The sequence below is a fragment of the Phoxinus phoxinus genome (assembly GCF_949152265.1).
Source record: "Phoxinus phoxinus genome assembly, chromosome: 18".
Taxonomy (NCBI): Eukaryota; Metazoa; Chordata; class Actinopteri; order Cypriniformes; family Leuciscidae; genus Phoxinus; species Phoxinus phoxinus.
The window spans coordinates 28,799,916-28,824,562 of NC_136893.1; the positions used below are offsets into that span (position 1 = coordinate 28,799,916).

General features: G+C 41.6%; 2 protein-coding genes across 2 annotated transcripts in view; one reads left to right on the forward strand and one right to left on the reverse strand.

The window, feature by feature from the left end:
- Positions 1-13,733: 13,733 nt before the first annotated feature.
- aar2 (AAR2 splicing factor) lies at positions 13,734-19,354 on the reverse strand. Its single transcript, XM_079588790.1, has 4 exons — positions 19,022-19,354; positions 17,784-18,542; positions 15,631-15,860; positions 13,734-14,037 (listed from the first exon to the last, which is right to left on the reverse strand). The coding sequence occupies exons 2-4, from the start codon at positions 18,538-18,540 to the stop codon at positions 13,870-13,872; spliced, it is 1,155 nt and encodes a 384-aa protein (XP_079444916.1). The 5' UTR covers positions 18,541-18,542; positions 19,022-19,354; the 3' UTR covers positions 13,734-13,869.
- Positions 19,355-19,477: 123 nt separating this feature from the next.
- The window catches only part of LOC306985962 (translocating chain-associated membrane protein 1-like 1), a 30,992-nt gene continuing 25,822 nt past the window's right edge, over positions 19,478-24,647 (forward strand). Inside the window, 1 exon segment of the mRNA XM_079588791.1 lies at positions 19,478-19,608. Within this exon segment, the coding sequence (XP_079444917.1) occupies positions 19,489-19,608 (120 nt within the window). The 5' untranslated portion in view covers positions 19,478-19,488.

Consider the following 24,647-nt stretch of genomic DNA (forward strand, 5'->3'; position numbering starts at 1 on the left):
CGAGAACCGGAACATGTTAGGGTATTTGATCTGGATGCTCCGACACGGCTGCGACCCCATGGCAGCCACCGAGGTCATCCCTGAACCAGATAACATCGAAGCCCTGGAGTCTACGGATGCGGATCAGTCCATCTCAGAGCCAGGAGCGGACCTAAACCTTACAGATCTGTGGTCCCCGGATACAGTTCCAGCCCAAGTCCCCATCCTCGAATCCTCGTCTTCTCCCTCCGGTCCTGTCCAGAGATGACCTTCTTCCGCCAATGTTCGATCCTGATTTCCTGGTCCCATCTCCCCTGCTGGTTACAGCCAGTCCCTGAATCCATCGGCACCTCTGTTGTCGTCTAGCTCCTCAGCTCTGCCCCCGGCGCCAGCTCCGTGCTGTTCGTCCCTGAATCCATCGCCACCTCTGTTGTCGTCTAGCTCCTCGGCTCCGCCCCGGCTCTGCGCTCCCTCATCTCCACCTCGGCCCGTCGGCTCCGCCCTGGCTCTGTGCTCCCTCATCGGCTCCGCCCCGGCTCTGTGCTCCCTCATCTCCACCTCGGCCCGTCGGCTCCGCCCCGGCTCTGTGCTCCCTCATCTCCACCTCGGCCCGTCGGCTCCGCCCCGCCTCTGCGTTCCCTCATCTCCACCTCGGCCCGTCGGCTCCGCCCCGGCTCTGCGCTCCCTCATCTCCACCTCGGCCCGTCGGCTCCGCCCCGGCTCTGTGCTCCCTCATCTCCACCTCGGCCCGTCGGCTCCGCCCCGCCTCTGCGTTCCCTCATCTCCACCTCGGCCCGTCGGCTCCGCCCCGGCTCTGCGCTCCCTCATGTCCACCTCGGCCCGTCGGCTCCACCCCGCCTCTGCGTTCCCTCATCTCCACCTCGGCCCGTCGGCTCCGCCCCGGCTCTGCGCTCCCTCATCTCCACCTCGGCCCGTCGGCTCCGCCCCGGCTCTGTGCTCCCTCATCTCCACCTCGGCCCGTCGGCTCCGCCCCGCCTCTGCGTTCCCTCATCTCCACCTCGGCCCGTCGGCTCCGCCCCGGCTCTGCGCTCCCTCATGTCCACCTCGGCCCGTCGGCTCCACCCCGCCTCTGCGTTCCCTCATCTCCACCTCGGCCCGTCGGCTCCGCCCCGCCTCTGCGTTCCCTCATCTCCACCTCGGCCCGTCGGCTCTGCCCCGGCTCTGTGCTCCCTCATCTCCACCTCGGCCCGTCGGCTCCGCCCCGGCTCTGCGTTCCCTCATCTCCCCCTCGGCCCGTCGGCTCCGCCCCGCCTCTGCGTTCCCTCATCTCCACCTCGGCCCGTCGGCTCCGCCCCGGCTCTGTGCTCCCTTATCTCCACCTCGGCCCGTCGGCTCCGCCCCGCCTCTGCGTTCCCTCATCTCCACCTCGGCCCGTCTGCACTAGGACTCCTCTGGGCTCCCTCGTCCATCTGGTCTGAGGATCCGAGGATCAAGTACAAAAATGAAGGAATGTTAGGAAAAAAATAAAGTAACCTTTAAAAGAGTCTAAATTTGCACACAATCCACACAGCTAAATCCCCAGAGTTAGATTAACTCTGATCGGAGAACATTTGGTCCCTCTCTAAAGAGTGTTAAAGTAACTCTGAATCAGAATTAAAGTTAATGAGATAATACAGTGATGAATTAAGTGATGATTTAGCATTAGTGATGAACACCTGCTGTTAACAAGCAGAATCACTGAAGGACAGAAGAGAACAGAAAAAGAGACGAGCAGAAACTCAGGAACTACAGCTGACTTCAGCCACAGCCTTAGATGATATCAACTGAAGATAAAAGATCTCCGCAGAGACGATACAACAACTCCACAAGCAGCATTACCAGCCTGCCATAAATATTAGCATATTAGCACTAAATATTAGCTCTATTAGCACTAAATATTATGCAAGACTGTGAAAGGGTATGTCAACGGATGACTGGATGGTATATTCTTTCCAGTGGATTGTGGAAGTGTTTATCCCTACATCGTCCATGACGGAAGATACGTTTACAACACTTCTCTTTCAATATTTCCAGTTGTAGAAATGAGATGAGTTTTTGGATTTTATCTAGATGCTAGTGTTTACATGTTAACTGAAGCAGCATCACTCCACCCATCATCCGTAAACACTGAGGTCATCTCGTTCATACAGCACAAGCAAACACACATGTGGACAAGTATAGCGTATAAGACCAGCAGAGAATAACCTTAGGAGAAACTTCTGATTTAATACTGAATTAATATTGTGTTCCTGTAGCTCATCTGGTGACTTATTAAACAAATATGGTTCATTTTACTGACAGTTTACTATTATGTGAACATGTTAACATAAAAAAGTAATTACATTTTGTGTCTTTATGCCAAATGCAAACATGTATCACTTTCTTTCTTCTATGGAATATAAAATATATTTTGAGAAATGTCTGTTTTTGTGTCCATACAATAGAAGTCAATGGCCACCAAAACTATTGTATGTTCTGCAGAAGAAAGCAAAAGTCACGGTTCATGGGTCTGTGTGTTCATCCTTGATGTGTTTCTGTCAGTGGCCAACCTCACCTGACACTCATTATCTCTCTTTACCTTGTGTTGAGTCGCTGCCAAGTCTGTCATCTACCGCCTGCTGGTGCAACATCTGACCATATGAGTTTTCTGAGTTTATTTGTACTTTAAATAAACTCATCACTCTAAAAAAAGTTATTTTTACCCAAATTTGGGTCAAATATGGACAAACCCAACCATTGGGTTAAAATTTTATTTAAAAATTAAACCCAACTCATGGGTTTGGCCATATTTGACCCAAATTTGGGTTGAAACAACCCAGCATTTGTTGGAGTGTTGCATTCGCTACAGGATCACGTACTTATTATGTGACAGAAAATCACACAGGTCAGTAAATTATAACAGACTATGAACTATCCCTTTAAAACATGTCATATCCTAAACTTGCCATTTTTCTTCTATTTTACGTTTTAAGTTTCTAGAAACAGCATGTTTCAATAAATGATTTGAAAAGACCAAGACCCCCTTTTTCCAAGATCTCTCCCTTAAAAAAAATAGAAAGAACTTAGAAAGAAAACAAGCTAAATGTTTTTGGTGGAATGAATGTTACCAGAGGAAGAAGAGAGAAATTAGGATGAGTAATTATATCTACCATAATGATGTCCACGTGGAAGAATCTGTGTTGTCATTGTATGCACACAGTCGTACACAACAACGATAAACAGGATAAATTAAGAATATGAATAAACAATATTAAAGGGACACTAAGTAGGAAAATACACATATTTTGTAATTGTAATAAATGTTCACAGAAAACCAGTATAAAACCAGTATAACATATATTATAAGGGTAAACAGTACACACATTGGGTCTCATTCATGAAACATTCGTAAATATACGAGTAAATATGTGAGGGATCTGCGCGTAAAGAGACCTTCCCGAAAACTCTTCTCCTGATTCACAAATATTTCGTAAACGTCAGATGTGATAGTGAAATGTGTGTGTGTGTGTTAATGAATTCCAATCAGTCGTAAATGGGACGCGCGTGCACGCTCATTCTCAATTACCATAAACCCCGCCCATTAAATCTGACTGACAACCATATATGGGCATCATATTATGACACCAAACGAAGGATTTCAACATGTCTTCTCAAAAGCAAATGGAAAAGAAAAATTTCTCATTATCAGATAATATTTTATTATCAGAAGTTCATTCAAAACGCCACATTTTATTTTCAAGCGTACATAGTGGCGTATCAGGTCCTAAAAAAGGGAAGCTTGGCAGATATTACAGACGCAGTTACTGGAGTTTCATCTGTTAATCGAACAGTCCCAGAAGTGAAGAGAAAATGGTTCGACATGAAGCTCGACTGCAAAAAACGAATTAGTTCACTTTGAAAAAATATAGCCCAGCCCTATTGAAAGCAATTAATAATTTGATTAAAGTCTTCAGTTTGCAGATGCTATCACTGGCTCTCATAGTAAAAGTAAAAAAAAAAAACATATGTAATTACTATATATAATATTTTTTCAAAATGCTGTGTAAATATGTCCCCGATTACGGTGAGTTAAAATGCAGCCTTATTAATGAGCAAAGCGTTCGGATGTTAAACGCATATGTACGCGTGGCTGGGAGCAGGTGTAGATTTCTTTCGTACCAACTAACATTTGGAAAATATGAACATTTTAATGAATCCGAAGATTTACGCCAGAACCACTTTACACACGATTTACACAAACATTCGTTCTGCTCGTGTTTCATGAATGAGACCCAATGATGCAGCAACAGTATACGGTTATACAGTGATAGTGCGAGACCAAGAAACACTGAAGATATGCTGCATGTTGCTTTATCTAAAAGCCAATCATTAAGGCAATAACAGTTTAGCTTTCTCTCCCAGCGTCTCGCCTGCGTCTCCTTCGGGCCGGTGTGGTGATCCAGAGCCTCCGCTGGCTGCCAGCTCTGCGGGAATACTGCTGAAGTCACTATTGTTTGTGAACAGCAGCTCCTTCCAGTGTCTTTGGCATTTCTCGGCTCTCACACTGTCCACTGCATTACTTACAAATAAAAACACAATACACAAAAAGTAAAATGTGTTTGTTTGCTAAGCCGGTGCATCACAACGCTTATCTTGGCGGCCATCTTTTCAAGGAAAGAGAATTTAATGAACGAGGCCAACGGAAAGATGAAAGTAGAGGCTGCGCTTTCCTCAACATTTCATGAAAGATGTTTGTATACTGCTCTGATACTGTCCGACTCCTCACTGAGTGTGAGAGTCAGCAAAGGAACCAGGAAGTTGCTCAAATCTCTGTTATGTAAACAGAGTAACAGGCGAATGCTTTTCCGACAGCTTTTTGGAAGCCAAGATCTCCAGTTCTCCAGCCCAGTCACACAGCTCTCATATAAAACTCTCAACCAGGCCGTCACACCGAGAGAGCTGTCTGTTTTTCTTCCATGTGAGTTTTAAATGCATCCCAACGTAACCATGACCTCAGCCAAAAGGGAGAAGACTGGGAAATTTAAACCTCTATAAATTATTTTTCTATAAAATATATCAACGATGGCATTTTACTTACCATGCACATTTTATAAAAAATACAGGCATACCCATACATCTGAATCCATCATCAATCAAGTCAAAGTTTAGTTAGCGTTTAAAACTTTACATGATTTATAGGTTTACAAAGATTTAATCCTGACATGCTTTCAGCTATTAGTCTAGAAATTACCTTCAGCTCTCGGCTCTGGTCTAAACACTTCTTATGTACACGAATGGCCAAAACGCATGACTACATTTGGGTGCATGAAAACACAAAGTTTTGAAAAAGGGTTTCAAAGTGCATGTTTTTAAAAATGGTCTCCGTGTAAACAACATAAACACGAATCTCTGAAGACGATGACGTCACGTAGCCTACATGGGTGTTAAATGTGTGACTGTGTGTGTTTGTGTGGACGCAATCACACCGAGAGCAGGTGGATGGTTTCTCAAGGTCTCCTTTACTGGGCCTGGGAAAGACAGACTGGGACAAACACGACCAATAGCTGGTTAACGGACAGTGCATCACGTTGCATGAATTTCAGCAGCGAGAGATGTGAGACTCTGCTGGATATACATTTTTACAAAGTGATCGTGAACATATAGTGTATTAAAATTCTAAATAAAACATACATTAAAGAAATAAAATATAAATCTTGTCTCTGTTCTCATCACTTCACATACAGAGAAACTATAACTTAAGCAACCATCATTTTGCATATTTTGTACACTGTAAAAAAAAAATTAACCTCTCCAAGTCAAAATATTCTAGTGACTGGTCACATCTACATTTTTTAAATGGCCCAAGTGAAATTCTGTAAAATAAATTGAATTAATTGTTGCAATTAACATTGGCTCAATGAGAAATAATATGGCAGACTAATTGAAAAATGTAGATGTGACCAGTCACTAGAAAATTTTGACTTGGGGATGTAATTTTTTTTTTTTACAGTGAATATTTGAAATACAGAAAGAGATGAACGCAGACCTAAAATGGCGCAGTTACTCAGTTCAGCACGTGCGAGCATGTAGCACGTGTGTTAATGCTAACACCCAACTCGGCTAATACATTTCCACATAGAACATGACAAATCCGAATACAAAACATACCTGGGACAAACACGACCAATAGCTGGTTAAAGGACAGTGCATCACGTTGCATGAATTTCTTAAATGAAATAAACAGAGAGATACAGAGTTCACAAGCAGGTTAATACATACACACACACACACTCCATTTCATCATCGCAAATAACACATATGACTCGACTGACAGAACTAGGAACTAACAGACACATGAAGTAAACTTGTGTGTAGTTTATTAAGTCCAACCTTGCACTTGAAAACAATCTAAACTCTGTTTTTATGACGCAGCTCTTATTGATGCGACTTACCAGCAGCGAGAGATGTGAGACTGCTGGTGGTGACGTAGCTCCGCCCGCAATATCACACACACAAATGCGAGTGACGCAACAGCCAATGTCGAGTTTTGCCAATTAATGCATGAATTTAACAGCATTTATTTAAACTCCGTTACACATGTTCAGTCTATAGTGTTTCATCGCCATCTACTGGCCTGGCAGCAGAATACAGCGCTTTTAGTCGTTTTCACGGATCCGTGTGAATGGGGATCGTTTTGACAATGGAGTCGTCTTTACCTGGAAACTCAAAGGAAAAACTTCTCCGTTATAAGCATATCGTTGTCGTGTAAACACACCCTAAAAAGTGAACTTTGTGGGAAAATGTGTCGCCCTTACCTTGTGGTGGCTTGAAATCCCCAGAGTGAACGCCTTTAGACGTCGATCAGATGTCCAGATATCGCATATGTGTCTGATTTAAGAGCACATTTGGAAGCGGCTCAGAATTGATGTGAAAAATCGGATCTTGTGCAGATGTTTGTGTTTACACATGTGCAAAGATAATTCGGATCTGTGTCAGAAGCGAAGTGCCATTGTAAATGCAGCAAAAGGGTTTAAAAGCCTTATCACAGGAAAGTAGTGAGTGAACAATGTTTTATATGACACTCGACAACATGGCATTTCTTCCTGCCTTTTGGTAGAGTTGGGGAAGTATGTCTATGATGCCCACGATACTGTCTAGGTTGCGCACTAGGCTTTGGAGATATGTGTTGAGTATATTGACACAAGAAAATAAAAAATCAAGAACTGGACAGGATAAGGCATCCTGATGGAAAATAGTGAGATAGAGATTCAGGCTATGTTTACACGGAAACGATCTGAAGAGAAAAGCAAAAGTGGCGTTGCGTTATCACTTTTTATTCTGCGTTTAGACGAGCGTTATGGGGGGAAATCTGTGTGCATATGGTGACGCAAAAGTGTGTGAGATTGGATGTAGTGTGCACTCCAGGCGGCTAGGTGGCGATGTGGAGCACTGAAAGTGAAAGAGACGCTGACACAGTTTGTCATGTTTAATACGGTAAAGCTGCTGTTTAACCCTCGGCGCTATTCGTGCGTCGCTCAAAAATGACAGATTTTTTTTGTTTACTTTTTTTTGTCAATAAAATGAATGCAATATTTTAGTTTGATAATGTTTTGTTATTTTCCTGGACTGGCGCATGCCTGTGACGTAAACACGTACGCGACGCCTTCACTGTCTAGCAGACTTTTGCGTTTTTACCGTTTTTCCCCTTTAGGCGGGAACGCGACGGTGGAGCATTTTTAAGATTTCCACTCTGGAGGGTGGTTTCACTTTTTTGTGTTTTTAAGCCCCAAAAACACTGTCGCCGTGTAAACGAAAGGCACATCCTATAAAACATTTTTACGTTTTCACCAGCGAGCGTTCTCGTGTAAACAGGGCCTGATAGAAGGGTGGAGGGTGGAAGGAAATTGTAAAAAAAAAAAAAAAAAAAAAGGATCTATGAAAATCGATGCCAAAAATATGATATACACCGTGAAAAATATCCAAATGTCTGTTATTGCATCAAAGTATTGGGAACAAGAACAGTAATCACATTGTGTCCACCCAATGATCCACTGCACAGTTTCTCCTATCCCTCTTTTAAAGCCTTTGTCCTGCATGGGTCCGTGGCCAGAGCGGTGCGCGGGCTTCATATTGCTGTGCATGAATGCAGTGACAAAGAGAAAATCTTGCTGGATCAGACACTCTTCAGCACAGGGAGGACGGCAAGCCCTTGCTTTCCACTTGCGAGAGCGCACAGAGCCAAAACAAGAAGTGAAATAGTATCTCACTCTCTCAGCTCTTCAGATCTTCCAGGCGTTGACAGGGTCTGCCAGAGTTTAGAGAGGGTTGCCAAAAGCAACAGCAGGCCCGTGGCACACAGACGTCGCTCAGCAGACCCTCGCCTGACGGGCCGGTGGAGGAGCCGGAGGAGCGCAGGAGAGAGCGAGGGCGTCCTCTTCCGAAGTCAGATGAGTGTGATCACCTTTCACACGGAGAACTCACGAGAACATCAATTTACCTGCAGATGGGTCAAGATCCTCCACTAAAATGAGGAAGAAATAAGACCAAAAATAAGAGGCTTTTTTACACACCCGTTTCTCCTTTCCAGCTTCTGACATCACCTTACCCGGCAACACCTGGAAGCGTTTACCGCCAAATATGTGGTTCAATACAAAATTCATTTACACACTCAAGTGCCGGGCCAACACATCAAGCCAGCATCATCAAGGGCACAATTTATCAGAGGAATTAGTGTAAACAAAGCTAAAAGTACAGCCGGAGCCCAGCGCTCCCGTCATCCGCACAATAGGCTCTTTGTCTGGCTTTGGATCCGCGCCGTAAGACGCCGTCATCACAATAATGCTGTTTCAGTCTCTGGTAACTTCATGTCAACAAGCATAAAGTTGAGTTTGCTATCATGCTGTATTTACCGTGATGATTAGAAATGCTCTTATTAAACAAGCAATCTGCACATTGCTGATCTCTTGCTTGGTCCAAAAAGTTGATGCGACCCTTAAATACTTCATCTCATTATCGCAGCTTTGTGTGACGCGTTGGCGTAATTTCCACTGAAACAGAAGCAGAGGCGGGACATATTGAATGGCTCCGCCCCCTTTTCAAACAGCCAATAGCGTTCACAGACTGCGAGTTGCACTTGACAGGACCATGGAAGTGAATCTGAGATCTGATGATACGCGAGAGAAGAGAATAAATAATAGAGAAGTGAATAAAGTCTAGCCATTCATTCATTCTTCATTCTTAACCCCTTATATTGGCACCACAGCCATTACATATTTAAAACAGTAATATCCTATACTAAACCTAAACTAATCTTGACAAACTATATATAATTTGAAAGCTTACAATCTCTAGTTTACATATTTGGTGACTGATTTTCAAAATAAATGACAGAGGAGCCGTAATTTATCAATTTGCAACAATAATATGTTCATACTGCTAAGGCGTGTTCAGACCTTTATTTTGAAATAGTGATGAACATGAAAAATCATGAAAGAATGGTAGAAACCTCAGTTTGTTTTCATGTTTTCAGTTCAGAAGATAGCATCCGTTCAATTCTTTTAGAAAAAAAGCTCTGAAAATGTTTTAAATATAAAGAAAATAATAATAGATTCAGCATTAGTGATGTGTCAGCGAGCTATAATGCACATACGTGATCTTTTGTGTTTCTTAGAGGTTGAGTTCATTTCAAAATCTGCCAAACTTCCAACACTACTTCTGAATAGGATGTCTACTTCATAAATTGTATGAAAATTGTAAAAATAATGGTTCAGATCACTCAAACCACATATGGAAATGGAGGCGCCCTTATATGAGCAGTAATGTCCACTAGTGGAGAAGTGTGGTACTGCGCCCAAACTAAATCTCACTGAACGCTTATTTTTTTAGATATCAACCTAAAATTTGAAACACAACTTGTTCAGATTTTTGCCTTTGATTTTTTTTTTTTTTTGCAGTTTTAGAGCCACCCAGGTTTTGAAAATATATATTTTATATAAAATATGAATAATTAAATTTTTAACGTTGTACATTTTCATAAACTCAACCTTCTGTAACTTTTTTTTCTGTTTCACTGTCTTAATTTATTTCACTTCTACAAAAATCTGCCAAGTGCCTCCAAAATGGCCGACTTCCGGATTGATGACGTATAGTGAAACCCCTCTATAGAAACATATAAACTCCCTTCCCCGTCTTATACGTCCTTACTAGATAAAAAGTGGCACATTTGAAAAAACTACCACGTGAAAAGCAAATGGTCTTCAAATCCTCCATATTTCCACACACATTTGAAGATATCCTGCACACCAGCACTGCTAAACACATCATGTTCAGATGTGGCACACACTCAACTCATGTTAAAGCTCCACTTCCCAATGTGCTGTGTGTTTTCATGTATTTTTGGGATAATAACACAGCTTAATGAACAATCCAGACACCTATCAACCTTTTTTATAGGTTTATATCAGGAAAGGCACGCAGCTGGCACTAGTTTCCGGGATGGAGGGCAAGGCTATAGACAGACACAGCCACTAAACCCCACCCGTCTCCTATAATCACAGGGATTGTGGGAAACGAGAGGGACCGAGGCGTTCGCCTGGGTTACGAGCTGAGCTGGCAGCGACAGCTTTTCTTTTTCTTAAAGTGTGTGAGCGGCCAAGAGACTAAAGACTGAGTGACACATCTCAGACCTTTAACCGGTTCTCTCATACGACTGCATTACTGGCACTCACAACACAAGCCATGATCCAAAATAACCCTTAAAGTGTACCTGGAGTGACCAGTGCATGGCAGGATCTAAGTTGATCTCGGTAATTCATTTTTTGGCAATATCAAGAAAGTCTACAAACATTTGCATTATAATGCAGGACTCGGCTATTGTCATTTGTATCTTCATTACACTTGTTATTATGCCAGTGTACTCAGTAATCTAGCAATACTATGAAGTTTAACATCAGTAAAGGGAGACAGAAACAACTCCAGGAAAAAAATCTATGTTTTATAGAGAATAGCTCTGCACTAAAAGCCACACACACAAGTGTGCTACATTTAAGCCAACTGTATATGCCGTATTTATTTTAAATATAAATATTTTTGTTTGCAGATAGCCAGATAACCTTCCCTGACTCTGAGTCACGCACATGTTGTTGATCGTCAAGGATAAATGCTAGGATGAATTTCGTGTTAGTTGTAAATGGGTTGTCGATCAATATTCCACTTAATCCAGAGCTTTTTGTAGTTTGTGTTCGTTGTATTGCGTTTTAATGCTTCAAAGGATTCAGTTCGTGAACTGACCAAGTGAAAAAGTTTTTTTTTATAGCAAAAGTGGCTAACCGTGGTTTTATTATGCATTGTCTGTAAAGCTGCTTTGAAACAATGTGTATTGTGAAAAGCGCTAATACAAATTAAAGGTACAATATGTAGGATTTTTGCAGTAAAATATCCAAAAACCACTAGGCCAGTGTTATATATTTTGTTTAGTTGATTACTTACAATATCCCACGTTTCCAACTATTTGTAAATCGTGAGAAAATTGTGATTTTAACCGAGGAAACGTGGCGTGTGAGCGGGGGTGAGGGAGTCGCCAGGCAATGGTGTCATATCCGCGTTACCCTCGGTTTCCGCTCGTACTGCCATAGTAACCATGGCGACAGACGTGGACAACTGGGTTATGCCTAGCGGCGCGCTCACGCTGTTGTTGTTTTGTTTAAACATTATGGACCATGGCAAGCAGACTTTGAGACCAAAAAGAGGACTAAACGAAGATCAACATCTTTCGAGATGCCGAGAGCTAGCGTCCGCGACTAACTTCCACTCGACAGAGAGTGTGTTGCATGTACAAGACGCGAGTGTTGCATGTACTTTATTAGCAAATGTACATACAACTAATCAATGTTATATAGTTCAACATGATGAAATGAAATGTCCATATTTCTTTATATCCGCGGGACTCGCGTTGCGTGTGGCGCTGGTATAGGCTAACGTAACGTCTCTCATTAGCAATCGCGCCCTGCTTCACACCACAGTCATATTAAAAACACCAATGTATTCACTTATCCATAAAAGATCCATCAGCTTGACGACAAGATCCGTAATTCCGCTTAATGCTTTGTCTCATCAATATACACCTTTGTTATTGTAAGAGGTTAGCGAGTCCTGGCGGCAAAACATCCTACATATTGTACCTTTAATGTGAATTGAATTATAGTAAAAATGTAGGAAACATGGTTAAATTATTGTAAAGTAAGCTTCTTTTTTTTTACCATTTGTATAAGCAGTTTTACATTGTATTGTAGTAAATCATGGTTAATGTGTGGTTATAACTATATTAAAACTGTTTTTTGGGGGTTTATTTGTCGTAAAACCATGGTTTATTTTCGTGCGTATGTGGACGACATAACATGAGAAGTGAAGTTTTTGTCAGTCATTGCATCTTGTCTAATCTGAGTAGTTTGAGACAGCAAAAAAAAAAAATACTATAGAGGAGACAAGATTATAGAGTTCTAGAAGCATCTGAGAACCAGGACACTTCATCTTTATTTCATCTCACTGCTGTCTAAAAGAGACTGAGAAATATGGGGAGAACAGGCACAGCTCCAGCACTGAAACCTTTGGCACTAATTTCAATCAAATTCCACCGGACAGACATCATCCGACTAACAAACCACACCTGACCTGGACAGATGAACAAAGCCATCACTGATCACTGAACACTCATCTCTTCCACGTAAACCTCATCGTAAACATCTATGCTCTCACTATCCTCTATCTTATGCTGCTCTAAGCAATGAGACTTTATATTTTGAGCACTTCCTGTTTATTTGCCTCTTCACGATGAAGCGCTCGCTGTAGTCCTCACGCTTTGGATAAAAGCGTCTGCAAAATGAATAAATGTAAATGTGCATAATGACTACTAGGTTTAAACAGCATAAAGTGATATCAGTGACGATGTTGAAGTGTCCGGTCTCTGATATGAAGTGTAGGATTAGCATAGCAGGCTCTGTATATAGTGATGGTCAGCGGTCGGATGGAGACTGGTGTGTGTTTGCTTTGGCAAACCCTGTGTGATGAAGATGTGGGACTCTGTTAACCAAACACAAAACCTGACTCAAATAAATGTGGAGGATTATATACATAATAGCTGCAAAACTCACGCCAAGAAAATATTACGTTGAGGGAAGTGCCTAATGAAACTACAAAAAAAATCATTAAAAAAATCAATCAGCATTGGCCAACTATAGTAAAACTGAAGCTTTGTATTTAAGATTTCTAAGATTTAAAAAAAAAAAAATAGCATGGATTTGTAGGCAACAGCTATGAAAGTGATTGAAAATGTCCATAAATGATTAATAGTGTACATTGCGTAATATCCTCTAGTTTAGTCAAATTCTGGTCCTGAAATGGTTCTGGATGCACATCTCTTCCACGTCACATGACTCGAGGGATCACTCATGTCCACCGCACAGACGTTTACATCGAGTCACATGCTGTGTCACATGCTGACACTTCAGGTTCAGCGTTTGCTTTAATCTACTGTACATGTGAGCATTAATAATGGCAAACTCCTCTAATCAACAGGAAGACTTTGAAAGGTGATATTGTTCTGGTGATATTGCAAAGACACGCCATGAATGGCCACATGTAAAAAGGCACAACACTTATAAACAGCACGTTTCACCAAATATAAGACCGTTCAGGATTCTGGGTCAAGATGAGTCCTGGCCTGCCCTCTAGTGGCTTCATGTGGTGTTCAGGGACATAAAATCACACACCAAGAACAATGACGTGAAAGAATTAGCTTTAATAAAAAAGAAATGGTCAAATAAAAAAGACTTCAGAAGAACAGGAGAATGTCCCGATGTGATGAGAAGGTGTGATGGTGAAGCGGCTCAGTCCAGGGCGAGTCCCTCGGGAAGCTCAGTCCAGGGCGAGTCCCTCGGGGAGCTCCACCACCACCGGAGCGCACTCCTCAGGGTCCGCGTCGAAGTCCCAGCGGAACTTCTTGGTCAGATGCACTTTAAACTTCTCAGCTCTTTTCCGTAACGTGCTGTCGACCCCGGGGCCGCTGGCAAACTGGAAGAAGTCCTGCAATGCACCAACAGGAGAAAAAGAGACAGAAAATAATCAGTTAGTGACATTAAACACACACACTGTTTGACAAATGCATCATGACAGAGAGCTGACCAGTCCAGCTCCACACCGGCCAGTCAGCTGAACCCATTTTACCTCAAATATTTACTTAATATTACAAAAATGTTACTGAGCAATTTAATAGTTAAACGTTCACAACTTTACAGTTCTCTGATGTCGGTAATGGCCACTGAAAGTAAACATAATATTTTTTTGTTGATTTTTTTGTATTATTTTGATTGTTTTATTTTAAATATATAGCGTGACACACACACACACACACACACACACACACACACACACACACACACACACACACACACACACACTATTACCAAATTTTATTAGAAATGTTTTGGCCAAACAATCTTCCTCAGGCTTAGCTTATGTGTGAGTAGTATGCAGGATTTTTATATTTTAATTATTTATTTATTTAAATTTTACATGTTTATATTTGAACTAATTATTAGCTTTTCATCAACTCACAAACCCCTGGGAAACATTTATGAAACATTCTATGAATAAACGAGAAATGAAACCACAAGAAAACAAACCAAACTAATATTGGTGACATTAAAAAATAGTTTCAGAGGTGGAACAAATTATTACAATTCTTTTGTTTCTTCAAAATATTGCATATACTGCACAAAAATAATGTGTATTAAAGGAGTAATTCACCTCGTGAAAAGAAATTTCAAAAAGAAATTAAGGTTTTTAAGGAAAATAAATCAGGATATTTCTCCATATAGGGACTTCAATGGGGTCCAACATGATCCCAGACGAGGAGTAAGGGAGCCTTTGTGGGTAAAAAATATATAAATGTTTATTTTTTTAATACAATGGCCGCTGGTTTGTCTAGATAAGACTCTTACTCCTCGTCTGGGATCGTGTCGAGACTTTGAAGCTGCACTGAAACTCACATCTGGACCTTCGACCCGCTGATAATCAGTGAAGTCACTATATGGAGAACATCCTGGAGTGTTTTCCTCAAAAACCTTCATTTCTTTTCCACTGAAGAGAGAAAGACATGAACATCTTGGATGATGTGGGGGAGTATATATATATATATGTGTATATTGCAGGGTTCACACAGACACTGTAAAATTAAATTCCAGGACCTTCAAGGACTTTTAAAGCACTATTGTTTTGGTTTTCAAGGACTTCAATCAGAGATCGCACGTATCAAACAATATCTTTATCTTTCCAATTCCAAAAAAATCTGATCAGACGGGTTGCAGCGTTCATGTTCTGTGAAAAGATTGTTTTATCAATAAAATGAAACACTAATTTCACATATATTGTCTTTCAAATTCAAGCACTTTTCAAGTTCCTTTTCATAAATATTACGGTTTTCAAGGTTATCCAGGACTTAAATCTCAAAACGTCAAATTCAAGCACTTTAAGCAGCTCGTACGAACCCTGAAATTGTAATTCTGGAGTGAACTACTCCTTTAACAAGTAAAACGTGCTTCTTCTGATTAAAGGAAGATCTGAATGCTCATGTCCCACATCTGTTCAGGTGGACTCTAGGCTTGGGAGGAAGCGCACCTGGAGCGTGGAGGTGAGGAAGTTGTTCTGGGACACGATGTCCACGAAGAAGTCGGGCGGGATCTCGCCCAGCTGGTGGTAGAGCACGGCGATGAGGCCGAGGTACAGGTCCCGGCGCTCGCTCATGGCCTCCTCGCAGCGGCACAGCAGCGCCAGCAGGCTCTTCCAGTGCTCGAACGCCTCGTACACGTTCCCCAGCAGGAAGCACACGAACGCGAACTGCAGCTCGCCTGCACACACCACACGCGCTTACAAACACGGGTTCTGGGGCATTTCTGACTGAACACACCACACGCCAAAATCACCGGCCTACAAAAACCTTCTTATGAATCTCTCATTATTCTGTTATTGACAAATGTTGGATTCAATCTTTTTGTCAACTTGTTTTCAACATAATTTGGTTAAAAAATAATCACCCTTTTAAACAGCTTCTAAATCTCTTGTTATGCTTTATTATCACCAAATACTGGATTCTGTTTTGAATGCGAATTTTGGGATTTTTTTTTTAATGCTGGATGCAAATGGCAAGATTTTTTGGCATTTAAAGTCTAAAAATGCTCATTAAAAACATATGAGCTCATTTGAGCTGGACACAATTTTAATCCGATAAGAAGATATGTGTATAAACTATCATAGACACACATTTACTGAATAAATCCCTCAATGCACTACAAAAAAAAAAACTTTGCCTCAGCAGAGGCTGTGATTGGTTAACTGACCAGTGGACCAATGGCATCGCAGCATCTCAGGCGTTGGTTTGGTGTTTCTGAAACGCCAGTCGAACTCTGTGATGAGAATGATTTGGTCTCACACGCTTGTGTTCACAAACACCAGCATCCCAACGCAAGGCAACCTGACAGCGATTCGTCTGTCATGAGAAGAGCCAGTTTCTTCCCAGAATGCATCCAGATATTTTGCGCCACTTTCCCAGGACGTGACGATTTTGTTCTCTTGAACACATGGGATGGAAACGCTGCTTCATTCGAAAATGTTTTATGCGATATTCCAATTTTGGGCACAAGTTAAATTTTGCAAGCACAGCAATTACTTCAGCTGGACTGTGGCGCTATTTTTTCTGGAAACAAACTTTGTTGCATTATTTTCCAGTTTTCTCTGTAAAAAAAAAAAGTAAACACTGTATAAATAAAGGTGGCTTGACCACTGAGGTGCATGAGCTCAGATCAGTGAGGCCTACGATCCATCAGATCCAAACAGAAATACAAAAGCTGTGCTGATTGAAAGAAAACAAGTTGACAAAAAGATTGAATCCAGTATTTGGTGATCATAAAGCATAACGAGAGATTTACGAGCTAGTTTAGAGGACGGTTATTTCTGACCAATCTAGGTAAAGGATTTTCAGCACATGTTTGGTGTACAAATATATAGCTAAATTACTTATTTTCTAAATAATAAAATCTTCAACACACAGCACAAGGAAAAGTGGGGCATGTATCAATGAAAACTAGGGGTGTAGCAATACACAGTGTCACAATATATCGCAATACAAAAATGCGACAATATCTACGTGTATAGTTTATCCAAAATAAAATTATGAAAAAAAAAATATATATATATATATATATCGAGTTTACAGAGTTTTAGTGTCAGCACTACATTAAACTGCTATATATAATGTCGGATATAATGTATAATAATGGAGGAATGTGTGTGTGTGATAATGTCAGATTACTGTTGTTAGCAGTATTTTAAATATATCTAGTCAGTGAAGGAGTTCGAGCATAAAATAATTCTGTGTTTTCAGCTTCAGAATCATGAATATTGTTATTCTGGTGTCTCTACTGTCCTGTGCTTTGGGTTTCCAGCACCAAGTCCAAGACTATTCATTTACACACACACACTGTAACACCAAATTTAGCATTTTAATCTACAGGATATTAATCTTTTATCATACGTCTTGGAGGATCGCGAGTTCAGTATCGTGAGTTCAGTATCGTGAGTTCAGTATCGTGAGTTCAGTATCGTGAATGATATGTATCGAATCGTGACTAAGGGTATCGTTACACCGCTAATAAAAACCAATGACAACACACTATATTATAGGACAACAAGACCTAAATACAATGACATGTCTTGGGCTTGTATGGCACAATGGTTTAACCACATGATGTCCGGTTACAGCAAGCAATGCTCACCTAGGACATCGAGCGGTTGCTCTGTATAATGTCTCTGGAGCAGGCAGTTGAGCGAGTAGGTCCAGTCCATGTTGTACTGCGTGATCTGAGCCGGGGTCGCCCCGGGAGGGTACGCCTGTTCGGGGATGTGGGAGAAGCGCAGCTCTGTGCCTTCCCTGTGCTTCATCCGGGGCAGTCGCTCCAGGCCCTCCTTCATGCTCTGGCACTCCTGATCGAGTCGGGGCAGGTTCTGCTCGGCCCGGTCTTTAGTGTGGGTCAGCTGCAGTTCTGGGATCACGTCGCTGAAGGCACACACGCGCCCGCTGAGGGGCTGAAGAGCGCTGGCCACCTCCTGACTGAGCCGGTCCGTCAGCGAGACCCACTTCCGGAGGGTGTCGTAGGGATACGGGCCCAGGTACCCGTCCAGCTCCCGGAGATTGGCCCTTACGCGCTCCACCTCCTCCGGGCTCTGGGAGATCTCCAGGTCATCTTCAGACTGGTTCCAGTGGGCCACGAGCACCTCGCGGGGCTTCAGGGACAGGAACAGGCCTGTTTTGGGGCTGATATCCCCACAGCCCCCACTGGTGCTGACAGAGCAGTAGTGGAGGAAGTGAAGCCCGGGTGGGATCATCTTCACCCCGCGGAACCGGGGGCCCAAAGTCCAGGTTTTGTAGTCGAGCCCCAACTCTGTTCCCTCAGGAACGCCGAGTAAGACAAGAGTGGCTCCTTCCTCAAATAAGCCCCGAGCCACTTCAGGGTCCATCTCTATTCCTGCCATATCTGTGTAACACATGATCACACACACAATTACTGTATATAGTTACATATGACTGGAATCACATTACAACGAAGGATAATAAATATTTCAGACACTGTCATTTGTCTATGTCATAAGAGATCACTGTGTCAGCTCTATAAAGTTGTGCATTCAAAACTAATGCATTTTATGTATGTACAGAAAGTTCATTATTGATGACTCTTTGGCAAGAAATATATTCAGTTGGCCAAATATGGACTAATTTATGGCAGATTCAGCATCAGAAGTCAATGAGTATGAATACAAAGTTCAATATTTAGCTTTAGCTTCTTAATTACAATGTAAAATACATCACATTGATACAATATTAATGCATGGCACTGTATGAGTAAGCTAGGAAATCTGTTTACATATTAATGTAAATAACCACCAAAAACAGCAAACCTAGAGTAATACATGAATATGTCGTAAACATAAGAGCAAAACAGAAAACTCATAATACCAAAACAACCGCACTCAGTCACAAATCCAGCATTTCTGCGTAAACCCCATGTGTGAATCAACAAGAGACAAACTTCCGCTTAAAGGCAAAATAAAAGCCCTACTTTTTACAGTTCAACACAACATCCATCTGCAGTTGTTTGTGGTGGGAAAATGTGTTTTCATACAAGTTTAAAGGGGCATTAAACGCCGTTAAACGCCTTTTCCTCCGTTAAAGTGTCATATATAAGTCTAACAAAATTGTATACAACTGCTTTTCTCAAGAAAAGGAGACATGTTTGTGGAAGACTTTTACAGCAGCGCTCTTCGTCGGACACTCCACAGCTTCCGGCGGCGTACGTACATCGCGAGCGGGTGTGAATGTAGTGGGGCTTTTATGACTGAATAGTGTGGATTTAGCCTTGATCTGCTTGTTCTGCGAGTGTCTGCGGTGATCAGGAGTGTGTTTATTCCTGCGACAGACGAGCCATGGGCTTCCGCAAGAAGAACAAGAGTCCGCCCGTGCTGAGCCACGAGTTTGTCATCCAGAATCACGCGGATATGGTGTCGTGTGTGGCCATGGTCGTCCTGCTGGGACTCATGTTCGAGGTCTGAGTTTACTCCTAAACACACACCATAACATCTGCTGTCAGTGTTACATCTGTATCATACACACATAACATCTGCAGTCAGTGTTAGATCTGTTTCATACACACATAACATCTGCAGTCAGTGTTACATCTGTATCATACACACATAACATCTGCAGTCAGTGTTAGATCTGTTTCATACACACCATAACATCTGCAGTCAGTGTTACATATGTATCATACACACCATAACATCTGCAGTCAGTGTTACATCTGTATCATACACACCATAACATCTGCAGTCAGTGTTACATCTGTATCATACACACATAACATCTGCAGTCAATGTTAGATCTGTATCACACACACCATAACATCTGCAGTCAGTGTTACATCTGTATCATACACACCATAACATCTGCAGTCAGTGTTAGATCTGTATCACACACACCATAACATCTGCAGTCAGTGTTACATCTGTATCATACACACATAACATCTGCAGTCAGTGTTAGATCTGTATCACACACACCATAACATCTGCAGTCCGTGTTACATCTGTATCACACACACATAACATCTGCAGTCAGTGTTAGATCTGTATCACACACACACATAACATCTGCAGTCAGTGTTACATCTGTATCATACACAACATAACATCTGCAGTCAGTGTTAGATCTGTATCACACACAACATAACATCTGCAGTCAGTGTTACATCTGAATCACACACACATAACATCTGCAGTCAGTGTTACATCTGTATCACACACACCATAACATCTGCAGTCAGTGTTACATCTGTATCACACACACCATAACATCTGCAGTCAGTGTTACATCTGTATCATACACACATAACATCTGCAGTCAGTGTTAGATCTGTATCACACACGCATAACATCTGCAGTCAGTGTTACATCTGTATCATACACACATAACATCTGCAGTCAGTGTTAGATCTGTATCACACACACCATAACATCTGCAGTCAGTGTTACATCTGTATCACACACACATAACATCTGCAGTCAGTGTTACATCTGTATCATACACACGCATAACATCTGCAGTCAGTGTTACATCTGTATCACACACACATAACATCTGCAGTCAGTGTTGCATCTGTATCACACACACACATAACATCTGCAGTCAGTGTTACATCTGTATCACACACACATAACATCTGCAGTCAGTGTTACATCTGTATCATACACACATAACATCTGCAGTCAGTGTTACATCTGTATCATACACACCATAACATCTGCAATCAGTGTTACATCTGTATCATACACACTATAACATCTGCAGTCAGTGTTACATCTGTATCATACACACATAACATCTGCAGTCAGCGTTACATCTGTATCATACACACATAACATCTGCAGTCAGTGTTACATCTGTATCACACACACATAACATCTGCAGTCAGCGTTACATCTGTATCACACACACATAACATCTGCAGTCAGTGTTACATCTGTATCATACACACCATAACATCTGCAGTCAGTGTTACATCTGTATCACACACACCATAACATCTGCAGTCAGTGTTACATCTGTATCATACACACAACATCTGCAGTCAGTGTTACATCTGTATCATACACACCATAACATCTGCAGTCACTGTTACATCTGTATCACACACACCATAACATCTGCAGTCAGTGTTACATCTGTATCATACACACATAACATCTGCAGTCAGTGTTACATCTGTATCACACACATAACATCTGCAGTCAGTGTTACATCTGTATCATACACGCATAACATCTGCAGTCAGTGTTACATCTGTATCATACACACATAACATCTGCAGTCAGTGTTACATCTGTATCACACACACATAACATCTGCAGTCAGTGTTACATCTGTATCACACACATAACATCTGCAGTCAGTGTTACATCTGTATCATACACGCATAACATCTGCAGTCAGTGTTACATCTGTATCATACACACATAACATCTGCAGTCAGTGTTACATCTGTATCACACACATAACATCTGCAGTCAGTGTTACATCTGTATCACACACACATCACATCTGCAGTCAGTGTTACATCTGTATCATACACACATAACATCTGCAGTCAGTGTTACATCTGTATCAAACACACAACATCTGCAGTCACTGTTACATCTGTATCATACACACAACATCTGCAGTAAGTGTTACATCTGTATCACACACACCATAACATCTGAAGTCATGTGTTACATCTGTATCACACACACACATAACATCTGCAGTCAGCGTTACATCTGTATCATACACACATAACATCTGCAGTCACTGTTACATCTGTATCACACACACATAACATCTGCAGTCACTGTTACATCTGTATCATACACACATAACATCTGCAGTCAGCGTTACATCTGTATCACACACACATAACATCTGCAGTCAGTGTTACATCTGTATCACACACACACATAACATCTGCAGTCAGTGTTACATCTGTATCACACACACCATAACATCTGCAGTCAGTGTTACATCTGTATCACACACACATAACATCTGCAGTCAGTGTTACATCTGTATCACACACACCATAACATCTGCAGTCAGTGTTACATCTGTATCACACACACCATAACATCTGCAGTAAGTGTTACATCTGTATCATACACACCATAACATCTGCAGTAAGTGTTACATCTGTATCACACACACCATAACATCTGCAGTCAGTGTTACATCTGTATCACACACACCATAACATCTGCAGTCAGTGTTACATCTGTATCACACACACATAACATGTGCAGTCAGTGTTACATCTGTATCACACACACCATAACATCTGCAGTCAGTGTTACATCTGTATCACACACACCATAACATCTGCAGTCAGTGTTACATCTGTATCATACACACATAACATCTGCAGTAAGTGTTACATCTGTATCACACACCATAACATCTGCAGTCAGTGTTACATCTGTATCACACACACCATAACATCTGCAGTCAGTGTTACATCTGTATCACACACACCATAACATCTGCAGTCAGTGTTACATCTGTATCACACACACACATAACATGTGCAGTCAGTGTTACATCTGTATCACACACACATAACATCTGCAGTCAGTGTTACATCTGTATCATACACACCATAACATCTGCAGTCAGTGTTACATCTATATCACACACACATAACATCTGCAGTCAGTGTTACATTTGTATCATACACATAACATCTGCAGTCAGTGTTACATCTGTATCATACACACATAACATCTGCAGTCACTTTTACATCTGTATCATACACACATAACATCTGCAGTCAGTTACATCTGTATCACACACACATAACATCTGCAGTCAGTGTTACATCTGTATCACACACACATAACATCTGCAGTCAGCGTTACATCTGTATCACACACACATAACATCTGCAGTCAGTGTTACATCTGTATCATACACACCATAACATCTGCAGTCAGTGTTACATCTGTATCACACACACCATAACATCTGCAGTCAGTGTTACATCTGTATCATACACACAACATCTGCAGTCAGTGTTACATCTGTATCATACACACCATAACATCTGCAGTCACTGTTACATCTGTATCACACAAACCATAACATCTGCAGTCAGTGTTACATCTGTATCATACACACAACATCTGCAGTCAGTGTTACATCTGTATCATACACACCATAACATCTGCAGTCACTGTTACATCTGTATCACACACACACCATAACATCTGCAGTCAGTGTTACATCTGTATCATACACACATAACATCTGCTGTCAGTGTTACATCTGTATCACACACACATAACATCTGCAGTCAGTGTTACATCTGTATCATACACGCATAACATCTGCAGTCAGTGTTACATCTGTATCATACACACATAACATCTGCAGTCAGTGTTACATCTGTATCACACACACATAACATCTGCAGTCAGTGTTACATCTGTATCACACACACATAACATCTGCAGTCAGTGTTACATCTGTATCATACACACATAACATCTGCAGTCAGTGTTACATCTGTATCATACACACATAACATCTGCAGTCACTGTTACATCTGTATCATACACACAACATCTGCAGTAAGTGTTACATCTGTATCACACACACCATAACATCTGCAGTCAGTGTTACATCTGTATCACACACACACATAACATCTGCAGTCAGCGTTACATCTGTATCATACACACATAACATCTGCAGTCACTGTTACATCTGTATCACACACACACATAACATCTGCAGTCACTGTTACATCTGTATCATACACACATAACATCTGCAGTCAGCGTTACATCTGTATCACACACACATAACATCTGCAGTCAGTGTTACATCTGTATCACACACACACATAACATCTGCAGTCAGTGTTACATCTGTATCACACACACACACATAACATCTGCAGTCAGTGTTACATCTGTATCACACACACATAACATCTGCAGTCAGTATTACATCTGTATCACACACACCATAACATCTGCAGTCAGTGTTACATCTGTATCACACACACCATAACATCTGCAGTCAGTGTTACATCTGTATCACACACACCATAACATCTGCAGTAAGTGTTACATCTGTATCATACACACCATAACATCTGCAGTAAGTGTTACATCTGTATCACACACACCATAACATCTGCAGTCAGTGTTACATCTGTATCACACACACCATAACATCTGCAGTCAGTGTTACATCTGTATCACACACACCATAACATCTGCAGTCAGTGTTACATCTGTATCACACACACATAACATGTGCAGTCAGTGTTACATCTGTATCACAAACACCATAACATCTGCAGTCAGTGTTACATCTGTATCACACACACCATAACATCTGCAGTCAGTGTTACATCTGTATCATACACACATAACATCTGCAGTAAGTGTTACATCTGTATCACACACCATAACATCTGCAGTCAGTGTTACATCTGTATCACACACACCATAACATCTGCAGTCAGTGTTACATCTGTATCACACACACCATA